This window comes from Panthera pardus, unplaced genomic scaffold, assembly GCF_024362965.1.
Source record: "Panthera pardus isolate Hobbes unplaced genomic scaffold, ASM2436296v1 HiC_scaffold_15, whole genome shotgun sequence".
Taxonomy (NCBI): Eukaryota; Metazoa; Chordata; class Mammalia; order Carnivora; family Felidae; genus Panthera; species Panthera pardus.
Genome location: NW_026526710.1, coordinates 4,821,883 through 4,835,659, shown reverse-complemented (window position 1 = coordinate 4,835,659; position 13,777 = coordinate 4,821,883). Strand labels below are relative to the sequence as shown.

At 42.9% G+C, this 13,777-nt stretch overlaps 1 protein-coding gene across 5 annotated transcripts in view; it reads left to right on the top strand.

The window, feature by feature from the left end:
• HECTD4 (HECT domain E3 ubiquitin protein ligase 4) overlaps positions 1-13,777 on the top strand; it is a 189,799-nt gene that overhangs the window by 61,086 nt on the left and 114,936 nt on the right. For all 5 annotated transcript variants that reach the window (XM_053902041.1, XM_053902039.1, XM_053902040.1 and 2 more), the window contains exons 3-7: positions 752-841; positions 1,869-1,999; positions 4,478-4,586; positions 5,492-5,630; positions 8,703-8,873. In XM_053902041.1, the coding sequence (XP_053758016.1) occupies positions 752-841; positions 1,869-1,999; positions 4,478-4,586; positions 5,492-5,630; positions 8,703-8,873 (640 nt within the window). The remainder of the gene's footprint in view (positions 1-751; positions 842-1,868; positions 2,000-4,477; positions 4,587-5,491; positions 5,631-8,702; positions 8,874-13,777) is intronic.

Below are 13,777 nucleotides of genomic sequence, written 5' to 3'. Positions count from 1 at the left end.
AGCCCCATGTTGGAGGCAGAGTTTACTTAATAAAAAAATTAAAAATTATTGGAATGTATTCCTCTTCAGTCATATTTAATGTGATGGGGTTTGGGGAGAGTTATGTAAAATGGATAAACTTAAAGATATTTAAAAATTAAGCTTGGAGGTGCCTGGGTGGCTCGGTTGGTTAACCGTTTGACTCTCGATTTCTGCTCCAGTCGTGGTCTCCTGGCTCATGAGATTGAACCCTGCTTTGGGCTAATAGTGTGGAGCCTGCTTGGGGTCCTCTATCTCTCCCTCTCTCTGACTCTCCCTAGCTCCTGTTTCTCTCTCTCTCTCAAAATAAATGAATGAACTTAAAAAATAAAAATAAAACAAAAACTAAGCTTGGAAATACTGTTAGATTATTTATTAAATGTAACTGCCTTCTGTAAAATCTCTCTCCTAGGCTAAAGAAGGACTTGATGAAATGGTGTCCAAGCATAATAGCCACATGTTCTTTGTGTTTGAGCCTTCTGTTTTGAACTTTTGTGTTGGGGGGAACTCATTTACAGATGCAAGGAGAACATCCTAATTGGCATAATTGGTGCCGCTCATAAAACTTTTTGTATGAGTCCGTGGTAATCTGTACGAATCAATTATATTTTGTACAATATGTCTTCTGATTGGTGGAAACAGACCTCTTCTGGAACCTTCTCACCTGGCTAATAAAATCAACCTTCTTATTTGACTTAGCAGTTGTGACGATTTTCCTTCCTTTTATTTTTAGGGGATCATTGAAGACTTTTGTTCATACGGTCCATCTGTTACAGAAACAGACTGATCTGGGGTCCCTGCCTGTAGCCGATGTACTGTATAGGTAAGTTGTCACTTTGGATCCTTATCTTCTTCCTCCATGAGGGAGATTTGTACATAGTCTCTTTTAACAGGTAGAGCGCTAAACTGCTTAATTAGTGATTCATATTTTAAAATAAGAATATTATCCTATTCATCTTAAGAATTCTGTCTCCTCTTTCCTTTTTTTGAAAGTGTTCCTAGAGCGTGTTGTTTTTCAGTTTCTATTTTTTTTTTAAATGTAATCGCTTATAGTGAATTTTTATTATAGATTTTAAGATCGGTGAAAGTGTAAAGAAGAAACTGAAAATCATTTATAAGCTCATTACCCAAAGATAACCATTCCTAATGTTTTGGTGTATGTGCCTCCCAATCCTTACCCTAACTACCCCCCCTACATATATATAAAACCTATACATTTTATACACAACTGTACTTAAAAATAATTTTTTTTAAATAAACATTTACTGCTTATTTTTGAGAGAGTGAGAGAGAGAGAGTGGGAGTGGAGAAGGGGGAGGGAGAGAGGGAGACACAGAATCCGAAGCAGGCTCCAGGCTCCGAGCTGTCAGCACAGAGCCCAACGCGGGGCTCAAACCCACGAGTCGCGAGATCATAACCTGAGCTGCAGTTGGACGCTTAACCAACTGAGCCACCCAGGTGCCCCAGTGTTTGTTTATTTTTGATAGAACACAAGGTGGGAAGGAGAAGAAAGAGAGGGAGACCCAGAATCTGAAGCAGGCTCTAGGCTCTGAGCTGTCCGCACAGTGCCCGACGCGCGGCTTGAACCCACAGACCATGATGAGATCATGATCTGAGCTGAAGTCGGTTGCCCAACTGACTCAATCACCCAGGCACCCCTATACACAGCTGCACTTTCATTATGTTTCTGTAAGCATGGATTTGTAATTTTTAAATTTAAAAACACGACTGTTTTTTCCAGATACGTATTTGTTCAAAACTAGTTATCTGCTCTTTGAGATGACTTTCATTTTCTTGCTGAAATGGATCGTTTCCTTGTCGTCATGATTCTCCCATCTCCCCGTTTTTAGGCTGTTGCTTTTGGAAGGGGGGCCTGGATCCCCCTCCTGTTTGCTCGGTGGCAAACACATAGTATCGTGGGGGTATGAAGACATGTTGCCTGCACCAGATAGTAGCACCGGCTCCAGTTCTGAAAATAAAGGTAACATAGGGGTTTTGCTCCTGTGACTGAAATGAAGATGTAAAAAGAATGGCCTTGGATCATTGTGGCAAACGATTTGGGTAGAACTCTGTTCTCTCAACTAAAAGCGCTAGGATCCTAGACAGTGAGTTCATTGTCTGCTTTATCAGTAAAGGTGTAAAAGCTGATGCTCAGGGAGGTAAGAAAATGGATAGGTTTGACTATCGCAAGGGAAAGGGATCATCCGTACGCTTTAGCCAAGGGGCCATGAATTACTGCAGTGGACTCCTGGGTATTTGAGTTTGAGCCTGGGAGCCTTAAGTTAAATTTTTATGTCCATGAACAGAAGGTCAGATCTTGCTGCCTAAGCCTGGTGCTGTTTCTTTTAGTAACTTATTATGTGTGTGTTGTTGAACCCTCTGCCCTAAAAGGGGCGGGATTGGGGGGGAGACAGATTGTTCAAAGGAGTATGGATTGTTCAGTATCTCCTTTAACAAAATGGGCTGGATTAAAATGTTTTTACACTTTCAGAAGTTTTCCATATCAGTTCATTGTGATCTCCGTGAAAATGGCAGAACTTCTCTTAATTGACCTTCACTTACCTGACTTGTTGGATGAAGGTGGCCTCTCCGTTTGTGTGGTAGAAGTACTGAGCGGTGCCCTGGCCCCCCAGGCAGGCTGCTTCTAGCTTCCTCCTGTGGAGGTGCAGGCTCACCAAGAGTCTACCTTGCTCCCAAACCTGTTAGTTGTTGTAGCTGGTATTCTGTCATTAAACAACATTATGTAACTGATGAAATAGGAATTTAAGACGCCCCAGGAAATTTTCTAAGACCTTCAGTTTTCTTCTGGAAAGACTCAAAATGAATCTCTAAGAAATTTGAGATTACTTGCATTTCTCACCCTTGATGGGGAAACTTCCTGGACAGCTTTAAGGGCATGGGATGCAGTCTGAGAGGCAGGCCACCCCTGCACCTCTCATCCTGGGGCCCGTGTCTTTTCGTGTCCACTGTTGCTTCCAAATAGTCATGCGAGCTGGTAAAAGGAACCAATGGTAAAATGGATCTGATGCAGCTAGAGTCAACAGGAGAAGCAAGAAGCCTGTAATACCCAAGAAGTTCTTAAACATTATAGGCTGAAATTTACATCTTCAAATGAAACCCAAACCCCTTTATTTTCTCCCTTTACTTCTTTTAGTATCTGCCTTGGGGTAGTTTCTTCCAGAGGATGATGGTGTTAAACTGGTCTGCTTGGTTCTCACTCCCTTGTACTTTGAGTTTTGCTTCCACCTAGAGAATATTTTTCTTAGAATTTAAAAAGTAACCTTATTTTTAATATGGAAACCTCTAACAGATATAGGAGTTGAGAGAATGCTTTAGTCAACCCCTTGCACTCCTCACTTGGCTTCAACAAGTATCAACTCGGGGCCCATCTTCTCTGTCACTTTCACTCCCACCCCTTGTCAGACTCCTCAGAAGGCCCTAGGCCTCTAAAGAGGAATGAATAAATGGATCTTTATAGGTTCCAAGTTAAAATACTTAAGGAAAGAAAATCTTTTAAAAACGATTACTCACTTGAACGGTCTTTTGAAGAACCTAATAGTTACAAATGGTAGTTGTCTGGGATTTGTAGACTGAATTCTTAAGATAACAGCATATTCATTACTAAATATGAGGGCTGTGGTGTGGGATTTCCTTTAATAGGACAGGTAGTAGACAAACTTAACCATAGTGAAATGGTGAGGAGAATACTGAAAGTTTTACAAGCTGTCTCTTTAGGACAAATTCTTGAGGGTAAATTAATAAACTGTTTACTCTTCTATGGAGTAATACGGTTTTTAGCTGACAGTGGATACAGCTGAGGGGGAACAGAGTCACTGGATGGGAAATCCACAGAAGCAGATTTTAGGTCCACGAGTTTCATTGGTATGCCAGCATAATAGCATTTGCCATTTATGGAACACTGGTTTTGAACCAGGGGCCTGTGGGTGTTCCCCTGTGCTATCTCCTTTTAACCATCACAGTGACTCTTGAGGTACAGAGTAGTCTCATTTTCTGGATGAAGAAACTGAGGTTCAGAAAGGCCTAAGGTCAACTAATACGTGCCCAGAGCTCTTAAAAGCTCATGGCTTTTTAACCACCGGATCATTACTGAAAGTCCTCGAGTCTTAGTCTTCTCAGATTAGAATTAGGAGTGCATAACTTTGACTCTATTTTTGCTATTCAAAAAGACAAGAAGAAAACTTCTGGCAGGTAGAACCAGATTCCCCTGCTATTATCTATCTGACCTCTTTCCCTGATGTTGGTTCCTGATCCCACATACATTCTAGAGGCTTGATTTGGGGGTTTGAGCCATCTTTCCTGGAAGTCACACTGAAGCATTTATTTTAGAAGTGGGAGATTATCTTTCACTGAACCTCCTAAGGCTTTTTCACTAGAAGCATGTTTATAATTTCATTAGAAAAATCATGTATATAATTTACCTGTGAAAAAATGATTTCAGATGCTGACTTAGGGCGCTGTCTCACGGCGGATGGTCTCTACCTGTATACTACTAACTCAGTTGGAAGAGGAGTAAGCAAATTGGGGTCTGGATTACATGGTACTCTCAGGTCAGTTGCATGGAACTTGCTGAATGATTTGGCTGGAACGTTTCCCTTCTTCCATAAATCTCTGTGAGGAAGATACCTGGGGATGCGGATCTTCCCCTTCTGTTCCCCCCCCCCCCCACCCCACCCAAACAAAGACTGACTAGTAACTAAATAAGTCTGGATAATTTCATGTAATTTGATTTTTCTTGGATTAGTAGACTCTTGTTCTGTTAATGCATTTCAGCTTTGTTTTGACTCTAAACAGCTTGGTAGCCCTCAGGTCATTGTTTCTAGCCAGAAATTCCTCTATGATCCAAACTGTTAGAATATTCGTGCCTTTTCCATGTTGATGAATGGACATTTTTCTAGTTCAGTCTTTTTTTAAATTTTTTTTATTAACACTTATTCATTTTTGAGAGAGACAGGCAGAGAGAGAGGGAGACACAGAATCTGAAGCAGGCTCCAGGCTCTGAGCTGTCAGCACAGAGCCCGACATGGGGCTTGAGCCCACAAACCGTGAGATCGTGACCTGAGCCGAAGTCGGACGCTTAACTGACTTAGCCACCCAGGTGCCCCTAGTTCAGTGTTTGTGTGCTTGGGTTTGACCGTGGATTAGCCCTACTTTTCAGTGGGGATATCAGATCTGTGAATTGCTGCCTCAAGAAACCACAGTTTGAGAGGCTTCTATACATTTAATTAGATCTTTTCCCCAACTTTTTTTCTGCTGTAATTTGTTGTGGAAAATGAATATTTGCTGTAGTGTCAGTCGCAAAGTTAACGTAATACACGTACTCTCCTTTAGATGTTTTGCGTACTTAGTCATTTTTTAAAAATCGGGTAGAAGATGTTTGCCGTAGCGCATTGTGTGGTTTCCAGCAACCGCCTGGCTACTCAGCCTGTGTGCTTTCTCCCCCCCTCTCCCGCAGAGGTTTTGTGTACTGCCGGAACGAGGAGCTGGAACCAGGATGGGTCGCTTTCGGCAGCGGCGGTCTTCTCCACCGGCCTGTATCTTTTGATAACAAACCTCACTCCCTTTTCCAAGTCATTGACCAGAATACCCTTCAGGTAAAAAGAAAACCAAGACCTTGTCTGTTATGTTTTGGAGACCGTAAGGGAAGTTCCTGACCTCATCAGAGGGAAGAAGCATACAGTCGAGGTAGTTTCCTGCCACAGCGGCATCCTTCTAATTGTCACCATTGGGGCATTCTGGTTTTTTTCTCTGGTGTCTTGGATTGTCCCACATGATCTACGTGAATGTGCTCTAGTTTCTAAGGCCATCGCCAAGCTTTTAGGATTAAAAAAAAATTCTAGAGAGTCAAAGATGTTACACGTACGAGCTATCTTGTTCTTTTGCCAGGTCTATTTTGGGGAGGGTATCATTTCCTTATTTGATTTGTTCTAAACAGCCTTTCTGAAAGGAGTTTGGATAAAATCATGATGTGATTAGGGATTCAGAGCTCCTCTTGACTGCTTCCAAACATAGCACCCTGTCACCATACTTGCTGGATTATGCTGAAATCACCTGCTTTTGTGTTTCTTCCCACTCCCATGCATCCCTTTAGATCTGGACCCTATCTTCCTTATCTCTGTGTGCTTACAATGGAGCACAGTGCCTAGCATTTGATTGATGATGATAATAGTAACTGTCATTTATCCGTGTCTGTCTCTGTGCCGAGCCCTGGTCTAGGCAATTTGCATACACTTCTTCTCCTACCTATGAGGTAAAACTGTGGCAGTTTCACTTTACGGACAAGGCAGCTGAGTCTAGGCATTTTGTAAGTGCTCGGCAAGTGGGTTTTTTTTTTCTTCTTTTTAAAATTTATTTCGAGAGACTGTGCATATGCACAAGTGGGGGAGGGGCAGAGAGAGAGAGAGAGAGAGAATGAGCATGAGCATGAATCCCCAGCAGGCTCCACACTGTCCTCGCAGAGCCTGACGGGGGCTCAACCTCATGAACTGTGAGATCATGACCTGAGCCAAAATCAAGAGTTGGATGTTCAACCCACTGAGCCACCCAGGCGCCCCTTGGCAAGTGTTTATTGTTGGAGGAAGGAATGTAGCTCAAAGGTCAAGGGGCTTGTCCAGGGTCACACAGTAATTAATGGTGGCATAAGAACGTGAACCCATGGTTCTTAGCACTAGACTGAGCTTTTTATATTACAACTTCCTGCCTTTCAATGGAAGTTGAAGAGAATAGTTACAGTTGCCATCTGTGGAGTGAATTCCCTGGGAGAAGTCCCCTCCAGGAGTTAAGTGGAATGTTACTTCTGCTTTTGTCTGTCCCTCAGCTGTGCCTTTCCTGGTAAACAGGGACTGTGTCTTCTTCACCATTGCATCTCCAAAGCACACAGTAGCTTCTTGATAATTGTTGGATGAATAAAACGAGCACATTGACAAATAGATGCCCAATTGACTTCATTTTTTTTTTTTTTTAAGTTTATTTTGAGGGAGACGAGCGCTCAAGTGGGACAGGAGCAGAGAGAGAGAGAGAGAGGGAGAGAGAGAGAGAGAGGGAGAGGGAGACGGAGAATCTGAAGCAGGCTCTGCACTGATGGCAGAGAGCCCAATGCGGCTCGAACTCATGAACCGTGAGATCATGACCTGAGCCGAAGTCAGACGCTTAACTGACTGAGCCAGGCAGCTGTCTCCAATTGACTTCATATTTTATCGTTAATGCAGACAGATGAGAATATGTTCTGTATTTATTTGAAATAGAATTATAAGCCTGGGAATTAAACAGATGTTCAATTCTAGAACATGGTTTTTATTTCAAGCAACGTCCATTTCGTCTGTGTTCTTGCGAAAACTCTGATTCTTATCCAAGAAGATCCTGTTGTCACTAACGAGGTTACATGCACTGGAGCAGTTTGGGGGTAACAGAGGCCAATCAGTAGCTGTCAACTTTGTAGATTGCCTGGCACTACAAGTTCAACGTGTGGTCATAGCAACTACATTACTTCTTAACTTCTGAAATAGACAAAACAAGTCTGGAAAAAAAGTTCATATGAAATGAGTTCAAGGGTCGGAAGTAACCTTAGGGAAACTAGTGACTCACCCCGAGGGACAGAATAACAGAAAGTCACTCTTAGGGCTCCCAGAGGCATCTGACCATCTCTGATTATTTTTATTTTTGGATTTTGACTTCTCCTGCTCTTGGCATTTTTGAAAAACCTAGCCGGCAGGTTTTTTTTGTTTTTTTTTGTTTTTTTTTTTTTTTTTGGGTTCTCCGTTTCTCTCATTTTAAGGGCTTTTCTCTGGCAGTAAAAATTAGTATGTAACTACACATTTAGTGTGAAATGATGCAAAGCTCATTCATTATTCTGAAACTGAAGGATGATCAGTATTAGAAACACATGCCTTCGTGTCTAATACAGAGAATTGGAGTTTGTCTCTTTCCTGATGATGGACTCGATGCATTTCACTAAAGCCTCATGTGCTGTGCTAGGGTCTGCCTTCATTTGTTTTACTTTCTCCTTTCTTTTCTCTGCCTCCCTTCTTCCTTCTGCCCTCTTTTTTTTTTTACCTCCATATTGAGTAACTTCTGAGTTAGACTCTGAATTAGCTGCTGGGATATAAAAGTAAGATACAGTCCCTGTACTTCTAATGTAATTTTTAGTCTGAAATTCACTTACTAAGGAAATCTCAGTACGGTTTCTCTAAAGCTTTGTTTTTGGTAATTGTTAGGTAAAACACACGTGCTTAGCAGATTCAAAGCGTTTAGTAAATATCTTTGGCCTATGTTATCTGTCCCATGGGCCGTTGTATGAATTTTATATTTTTGTCATGTAATTTTCATATGTTAGAGGTATCAGTTTAATTTCTTTTTAATGTTTATTTTTGAAAAAGAGAGCAAGTGTGAGTGGGGGAGGGGTAGAGAGAGACGGAGGGTCCGAAGCAGGCTCTGAGCACACACAGCCCAGTGTGGGGCTCAGAGTCAGGACCGCGAGACCGTGACCTGAGCCGAAACCAAGAGTCGGCCGCTTAACCGACCGAACCACCCAGGTGCCCCGCTGTCAGTTTAATTTGGACCGAGAAGCCCGAGTTCTGATTCTGGACATAACGGCGTTAGTGATGGACTGACGGAATTAACAGGAAGTTCTGTGTCCCGTTAATGAAGTTTTCCTTTTCCATGTCCAGGTGTGCCAGGTGGTGCCAATGCCAGCCAATCATCTCCCGGTTGGCAGCACCATGAGCACTGTGCACCTTTCTTCGGATGGTACTTACTTCTACTGGATCTGGTCTCCTGCCAGTCTGAATGAGAAAACACCCAAGGGGCATTCTGTCTTCATGGACATTTTTGAACTCGGGGTAAGGTTCCCTTTCTGTCTCATTGTGTCTTTGCAGAGAAATGTCGATTTGGTTTCTTTTTGTATTGGTTTAAAAAGGACCCGAGAAAGGTGGAGTAGGCACAGTGTGTTCACTCTTAGCTCAAATTTTGGGGTTTTTCTTGGATTTCTTTGAAGGTTTCTTTGTTTAGAATCATAGGACACGGATAAAGTCAAGCTTTCTGAAGGTTAATCTGGCAACAAAGTGGAAATAGTAATACTTAATGTGTAGACAGTGGGGGTTTTTTTTTGTTTTTTTTTTAATGTTTATTTACTTTGGGGAGAGGGGGGCACCAGCAGGGGAGGGGCAGAAAGAGAGGGAGGCACAGAATGTGAAGCAGGCTCCAGGCTCCGAGCTGTCAGCACAGAGCCCGATGCGGGGCTCAAACTCCCGAACCGTGAGATACTGACCTGAGCCGAAGTCGGACGCTCAACCGACTGAGCCACCCAGGCACTAGACAGTGGGGTTTTTAGGCCAAAATGCCCATGGGGCTTGTTGGAAACCTGGAAGTAAATCGCAGTGGCAAGATTGGGGCTATAGTACATCTTGGGAGTCTCTGAGAGTGATGATAGTTAAAATTGTGAGAAGGCATTCATTCGTTCGATGGTAGCTGAATGCCTACTGTGAGTCAGGCAGCTTTGTGTTTAGGTGGTGGGAATACAGTGATGGGCAGGGTGAGCAGGCTCCGTGCTCTAATGGAGCTTGGATTCTGCCTGGTGGGTGGCTTGGGGTGGTAGTGGTGGAGTGACCAAAAATTAACCATAATCAAGTGAGCAAATCAGTGGACAAGATAATTTTAGGTCTTTGAAGGAAAAGTAGTAGTTACCCCTATTCTCCAACTTCTTCCTGGGGTTGAGTAGAACATTCTAGGAAGAAGAGACCACAGGTGCAAAGGCTTTGGCAGGAGCAAGCATGTGTTTCAGGAAATGACAGCAGGCTACTGTGGCTGGAATGCAGAGAGAAGGAAGGAGAGCTTGGTGTAGGAGTAGGACCCATGGTAGTCTAGAACTGCACCTGTCCAGTGCAGGAACCCTTAGCCACATGTGGCTATTAGAAAATTTTTTACTTTTTTTTTTTTTTTTTTTTTATCTTAAAGCACAAGCAGGAGAGGAGCAGAGAGAGGGAGAGAGGGAGAAATCCAAGCAGGCTCCTCATAGTCAGTACACAGAGTCTGATGTGGGGCTCAAGCCCACGAAACCGTGAGATCATGACCTGAGCCAAAATCAAGAGTCGGACACTTAAACGACTGAGCCACCAAGGTGCCTCACATGTGGCTACTTAAAATAGAATTAAATAAAATGTTAAAAAAAATTAAAAAAAAAAAAAAAAAAGAGGGGCGCCTGGGTGGCTCAGTCAGTTAAGCGGCCTGCTTCAGCTCAGGTCATGATCTAGCGGTCCGTGAGTTCGAGCCCCGCATCGGGCTCTGTGCTGACAGCTCAGAGCCTGGAGTCTGTTTCGGATTCTGTGTCTCCCTCTCTCTGACCCTCCCCTGTTCATGCTCTGTCTCTCCCTGTCTCAAAAATAAATAAATGTTAATAAATAAATAAATAAATAAATAAATAAAAATAAAAGAATTAAAACTAAGGCTTCAATTGTTTGCTCACGTTAGCCACATTTCAAGTGCTCAGTAGCCACATGTGACTGGCTTCTGTATTGAACATCCAAGATCTAGAACTTGTCATCATTGAACATTCTGCTGGACAGTGCTGGTCTCAATAATATTTGTAGAGACTTGTAAAAGAAAAATTGCCCCAAGTCATTCTGTGACAAACCTGTTTTAATGATGTAATTTACAGCCCCCTTCTGGAAGAAATTAGCATTCCTGGGGGAAAAAAAAAAAAAAACCACCGAAGTAATTTTCGAATGAATTTTAATAGGCTTTAAACTTGTTCTGGGAAACCAATCAGCCATCCCGCCAGCTGACTGTCAGTCAGGAGTCTGGTGTCCTTAAACGTACATCCTCTTGTTTTTCTATCTAGTTTCTCAGCTTCATCATCATCTTTTTTAAATGTTCCAGCTGCAGTGTCTTTGAATTGGTCTGCTAGAGATTGTACTCCTTGAACACGTGTTCAGAGTTGTCAGAAAAGTTATAGTACTTGCTGCTTGGAACAGACCTGCCAGCTGGCCAAAGGATGATTTAGGTCTTTATTGTAAGTAGAGTGGGAAAACATTGAAGACTTTCCCCTTTCTCTGATAGTTTTTTCTTTAACAGAAGCCTATCAGAAATGCATGCACGTGGACCAGAACTTGAGGTAGCACAGGAGATAAGGGTTTGGTCTACTTCCTCCTCTTTCCTTCTTCCTCATAATGTGTTTTACTTATTTTTCATTCCTCTTGTGGTTATCTCGGTAACGGACAGTGAAGCCTGTATTTCTTGTTCCTCAGCTGATGGAGGTGGTAGTGGCCCTTCCTGTCTTTCAGTGTGGGGCAAGCTGCGGCTAGAAATGCATGTTTGCTCAGGGGAAGAGAGGAGACTCCCCTGCCCGCTTCAGAGAGTCTTGGGAGCGGGAGGCACGAGGTGTGGTGCAAAGCTATGGTGAGAGGGGTGTAGGCCGAACGTTAATAAAAGGAACTGTCCATCCCTTCCCTGGTGTACTCCTTTGTGCTTAGAGACTGGCTGCCCAGGCAGAAGGCTGTACTTTATTTTCTGAATAAGCTGGGTGACTCTGGAAAAAAGACCTCCGTGTACGGACATTAGGGTTCATTTAAGGAAAGGACTTGCTGCCCTAGTGAATCACCCACGAGTGATGTCTTCCAGTAAGCAAGCCTCAACCATGTGCACAGCATTCCTGATCAGTGCTAAACTGTTTAAAAAGCAGATGCATACAGAACAACAAAACAAAAAATAAAAACAAAACAACAAACAAAACCCAACCTCACAAAACCCCAAACTTTGGAGAGGTGTGTGGGGAGGGGAAGAGGAATAGATTATCTGTATTTTTGCCAATTTTTTTTTATATTTATTTTTGAAGGAGAGAGTGACGGAGCATGAGTGGGGGAGGGGCAGAGAGAGAGAGAGAGAGAGAGAGAGAGACGCAGAATCTGAAAAAGGCTCCAAGCTGTCAGCACAGAGCCCAGCGCGGGGTTCGAACTCACAAACTGTGGTGAGATCATGACCTGAGCCAAAGTCAGAAGCTTAACTGGCTGAGCCACCTAGGCACCAATCCCTCCCCCTTTTTTTTTTTTAAATTATTGAAGCCAGGTGCTGGGTACGTGGGGGCGGGGCGGTGGGGAGAGCTCTTGTGTACATTTAAAAAAGCACCCTATTGGGGCGCCTGGGTGGCTCAGTAGGTTGAGCGTCCGACTTCGGCTAAGGTCGTGATCTCGAGGTCTGTGAGTTTAAGCCCCGCGTCGGGCTCTGTGCTGACTGAAAGCTTGGAGCCTGGAGCCTGCTTTGGATTCTGTGTCTCCCTCTTTCTCTGCCCCTCCCCCACTCATGCTCTGTCTCAGAAATAAACATAAAAAAAAAAAAAAAAAATTAAAGCAGATAGCCAAGGATCTCTAGACCAATGAGGAAAGTCTCCAGCATGAAAATATGAAATCAGAAGAACAGCCACTAGGGTTTACAATATTTTATTCTCCTAGCTGTATGAGATACGAGAACATCTTGCATTCATACAATATAGCACAGGGGCTCCAAAAAAAAGCTCCTGGGAATTAAAACTATGAGCCTCCCAGGCACCCCGACAATCAATCAGTTAAATGTCCGACTTCGGCTCTGGTCATGATCTCACGGTCAGTGAGTTCAAGCCCCGCGTCGGGCCGTGTGCTGACAGCTCAGAGCCCGGAGCCTGCTTCGGATTCTGTGTCTTGCTCTTCCCTGCCCTTTCCCCACTCATACTCTGTTTCTCTCTCTCTCTCAAAAATGAATAAACGTTAAAAAAAAAAAAAAAAAAAAAAAACTTTTAACATTTAAAAACATAAGAAATCTCTCAAAGGGCAAAAATAAAAACAATAAATATGAGAGAAGAGTTGATAAATGTGGAGGAGCAATCCCTCTAAAGTCCTAGTTGATAGGAGTTCCAAAAAAGAGAACAGAAAACCAAGAGGGCGGCATGATCAAAGAATATGGAAAAAATGTCAAACTAGAGGGCACAGGTGTCTAGATGAACAGCTATCTGACATGGTGAATGAAAAATACCCACCATGTGGCATATCATCCTGAAATTTCAGATAATCGTGGTGTAAAGAGAGGGTTGTGAAGCTTCCAGAGAAAATCATGTACAAATGATAAAATCATGTATAAATGATGTGGAATAAGGAAAGCACTACGCTATTTAGTAGCATTATTGGATACACAAATGGAGTAGCACTCTCAAAATTCTGAGGGAAAGTGATTTCCAGCCCAGAAGTTAGCAGTCCTCCAAAGTGTCCATCAAGTGTAGAGACAACAGAGATTTCTAGACCTTGCAGTTATACAATCAAAAGCCCATACCTGCTCTGGAGGAAATAGAACTAAAATAGCCCCTGTCAGTGGCATAAAATAGAAAGTTGGGGCTGAAGGAACTTGATCTAGGTTAAAAGAACAACCTTTGAATCATTTTTGGAGTCTGAATCAAACCATTAAGGAACATTTTGGAGACAGTTTGGAATTTGAATATAAAATGAGTATTAGATAAAACCAAGGCATTCTTAATTTGTTTTTAAAGTATGCAAATGGCATTGTGGTTCTATGAGAATGTCCACATTTTTTAGAGATGTGTAGTGAAGTATTTGGACGTGGAATTAGAGTGTTGACTTTGGCTCAGGTCATGATCTCGAGGTTGGTGAGTTCAGGCCCTCGTCAGACTCCATGCTGACAGCATAGAGCCCGGAGCCTGCTTCAGATTCTATGTCTCCCTCTCTCTCTGCCCCTACCCCGCTTATGCTTGGTTTCTCTCCCTCTC